The 3,925-nt window shown below is 51.1% G+C and overlaps 1 protein-coding gene across 1 annotated transcript; it reads left to right on the top strand.

The window, feature by feature from the left end:
* Positions 1-759: 759 nt before the first annotated feature.
* LOC308337369 (Y-box-binding protein 3-like) lies at positions 760-1,878 on the top strand (the record flags this gene model as incomplete). Its single annotated transcript, XM_080795506.1, has 1 exon — positions 760-1,878. One exon carries the CDS (start codon positions 760-762, stop codon positions 1,876-1,878), a length of 1,119 nt encoding a protein of 372 aa, XP_080651632.1.
* Positions 1,879-3,925: the final 2,047 nt, after the last annotated feature.

The raw sequence follows: 3,925 nt of genomic DNA, 5'->3' as shown, positions 1-3,925 counted from the left end.
AGTTACCCAAAGTGTTCCCACTCAGCTTCACTACTCTACAACCCTAACACTAGCCTGGATAAACCTGCACTAATTTAGTGTCCTCTCAGTACTAGCATTCTAGCCCTGGCAGGCTTCCCCAGTCCCTCCGAGGGAAAACAAACAAACAAAAACCAAGCAATCCACAGTGGGCTCCTTTGATTGGGTCTTCATTTCGTGTCGTTGTCATTTTGTCTAAAGTTACACAAAATGCCTCACCCACATCTAAAGTGCACAAGGAGTTGGAAGAGGAGCAGGGTTTTGTGAGAGTATGTAGAGAGTGTTCTCAGAAGGCTGGGATTATCTCCAACCAAGGGAGAGAGATGAAAGGTGGGTCCTCTCTTCCCATCCACCCAAACAAGCAGCAGAGTCTTCAAGTAGACCACTTCCTAGAGCTTCAAATGCACCCCCTCTCCATGAGGGACAGAGAGGTGCTATGACGTGGTGCCTGGAGCTCAAGGCAGAGCACATCTGCCCCACCCCCTCCCCAGCCCAAGCAGCCTCTAGGACCCCACTGAGACGTCACCGTGGCAACCACTGTTTGGTCTGCGTCCTGTTGCCCCAGGAGACTCCACAGGCCTTTCCAAGAGTCTCAGAGTTAAGCCAGAGAGTCCTTGGCCCAGACCCAGGACCCTCCCTTCCAGAGCGAGGCTCCTGCCTCCAGACCGAGCCCCATACCCCCCATCACTGAGGACCAAATTTCCCTCAGGCTCTCCGAGAAAGGAGAGCAAGGACAGCCTCATGAGTGAGGTGGGAGAGGTCACCCTCACGGAGGTGACCGCCTCAGTCTCCCCTCAAGCCACGCAGAAACTCCTGGTTTCCTTGGGAAGCGGAGATCCTCCCCGGGCCCCAGTCGCAGGCAACCTCAGCGGAGATGCAATTACCCAGACCACCGTGGCAGCAGGCGCCAAGGTAAAGGTGCCCAAAAAGGTCATCGCCAAGAGGGTGCGAGGCTCTGTCAAGTGGTTTAACGTGAAGAATGGGTACGGTTTCATCAGCAGGCACGATACCCAGGAAGATGTGTTCGTTCACCAGACAGCCATCACCAGAAACAACCCTCACAAATACCAACGCAGTGTGGGCGACGGCGAGACAGTTGAGTTCGACGTGGTGCAGGGTGAGCGGGGCACCGAGGCCGCTAACGTGACCGGGCCAGCAGGTGCCCCAGTGCAGGGCAGCCGCTACGCTGCCAATCGCGCTCGCTTCCGCAGGGGCTTCTACATCCGCCGCCGCGCACCGCCCCCAAGAGGTCCCAGGGGCGCTGAAGAGGACGTCCACGAAGATGAGGCCAGGGAAGAAGGCTTCACCGAAGCCGAGGGCCAGAGGCGCCGCCTGGCCGGCGGACCCCAAGACCAAAGACTGCGGCGCTTCCCACCCTTCCGAAGGGCCTCTGCCATGCCCCGCCGCCCGTCGATCCTCGCTCCCAGCAGCGGCCCGAGGCCTGGCCACCCGCCCGGGTCTGCCCCAGCCTCAAGGCCCGAGGGTGCCCCGCGGCGAGGGCCAGGCCCCAGCTACCTGCTGAGCCGCCCTAGGGGCCGAGGCATCGCTCCTGGTCCAAGACCCTCAGCGGGCATCTCTGAGGAGCCTGAGGAGGAAGACAAGGAAAGTGGGCGTGACGCCAGCTGTCCGCAGCAGAAGCCGCCGCCACGCTACGGATCCCGCCACCCCAACAACCCACGCCGCCGCCCACAGCAGGCACCTGGTGCCCAGGGCCAGGACACCGTGGGAGGAGAAGGCAAGATCGGGAAGAGCCCTGCTGAAATACCCGCTTTGGTTGCTTTGGCCAAGAAGAACAGCGCCGCTGAGGAGGAGGACGCCTTGGTCTCAGATGTCCCCTCTGCCACCACCCAGGCCAAGTAACAACAGCCTGGCTCCCTCCCCAGGGACTCCCAGGCCTGGGCTGCAGGGAATGCCCCCCTTTGAGGAGATGATGCCCTTTAATGCAATGCAGTCCAAACATCCACCTTGACTGTTAGATTTATGCCCTGGCGGGGGGGGGGGGGGAGAGGATCCATGCCCCTTCCCCAAGGTTTGAGGAAAAATTACAAGATCCATATATTTCTAAATTCCCTCTTACCATCTGTGTTGGTAATTTCTGTACGTGCGCGCGCACACACACACACACACACACACACTTATTCTTTTAAACGATCTGACCAGGACCACAGCTATTATTCTGTGTCACCACGGGAAATTAGTTGAAGTACTTATAAAAATTATTTTTATTTTTTGTACAAAAACAAAGATGATCTGATACTGAAGATTACCTTACATTGCTGTGTGATATTACTCACTTGAGTGGTCATTTTCTCAATAAATCATTTCATGTTGCTTTTATCTGTTACCATCTGATTATTTAAAAAAAAACTCTTGTCAGCACATAATTGTATTGAGGCAGTCCTTTCAGTCTGTTTCAGAACCAGTTTTAGCAAACATCATACCTATTGTTCTCTGTAAAAGTCATGAATTTAAGACTAATTGTGGACTTACTGGGGGAGTGGGGGTGAACTTCTCAAGGATGTCCTAAAGGATTAGAATACACAGAGAGGGAAGAAGTGTCCCCATCACACTCTCTTCCCCTGCCATTTGAGCAATAAAGCCAGAGGGTGGGTCCAACTACCCACACTTACTACTTAGATAGTCTATGAGACAAAAACCCAAAAAGCTGGGCAAAACACCATGACAGGTTAAAATAAATGGGTAGGTGGGTGGGGCTCTCTGGAAGCAGAATTTGCCTTAATGGATTTGATCTAATGCCATTTAGATACTTAAAAGAAAATGGGCATGAGGGGCTGCGGGGTGTGGGAGAAATGGAAAAATGGTCAAAGGGTAAAATCTTCCAGTTACAAGATGAATAAGTTCTGGGGGCCTAACGTATGGCATGATGACTATAGTTAACCATACTGTGTTGCATACCTGAAAGTCGCTGGGAGAGTGGAGCTTTAATGTTCCCACCACGACAATAACAAAATGATAATTACGTGAAGCGAACGATGTGTTAACCTTATTTTGGTAAACATTTCACAACATATGCTTGTATCGAATTATCCCCTTGTACATCTTAGACTTACACAATATCATATGCCAACTATATCTCAATAAAGCTAGGAAAAAAAAAACCTCAAGAAATTTTAAAAAGAAAATGGGCATGAAGCAGGCATAATTTTTGTCATGCATACCTCTGGAGCTGAAGAGAACTATCTAGTCCAGATTTTCCATGTGCGCTTCCTGATTGGGTCCATCCGTCCAAGGGGGCTGTGCAAGATCCCTGGAAGGCCGAACGGAAATGTTTCAGCCCACCTCAGCCCCTTTTCCATCAGATAGAGAGGCTCCGAATGGGAATGCCATCCCTGTCCTGGTTTTCCTTTGAATATATAGTGGGATTAGTGGGTGGGTCAGAGGCAGGGTTGGGAGGGGGTATGTGGGCAATTAATACATTTGAAACTAACAGGGGGCCTTAGAACTTAATTTTATAGATTGAGGAAACTGGATTATCAATAGCAAAGTAAAAATACCTTTCTGGTTTAAATGTTGAGGCCTTTCATACCACATTATAGCCTAGCATAAGGGATTTGGAGAGTGAGTACTCAGGCATTCGATATGGCTAAATATCCTCACTCAATTCAAGTAGAAACAGTAGAGATCACTTGTTCAGGAAATATTTGAGTGTGCGCTTCTGCCAGACACTCTGCCAGGTACTAGAGGCTACATCATGGTGAAGAAGATGGCCCTTTCTCTCAAGGAGTCCACAGTCTAGTGAAGAGGGAGACAAAACTATGACCGCACAAGGGAGTGAGTACTCTGGTGGAATTAGCACAGGATGTCAGAGGAAACACAGGTGACTTGGGTGCCGGATGTGTTGGTTCCAGGCTAAAGGAACCACTACTTCAAAACCAGAATTTAAAAT

This window comes from Martes martes, assembly GCF_963455335.1.
Source record: "Martes martes genome assembly, chromosome: X".
Lineage (NCBI taxonomy): Eukaryota > Metazoa > Chordata > Mammalia > Carnivora > Mustelidae > Martes > Martes martes.
Note: the sequence above shows the minus strand (reverse complement) of the source record. Positions and strands in the feature narration are given on the sequence as shown.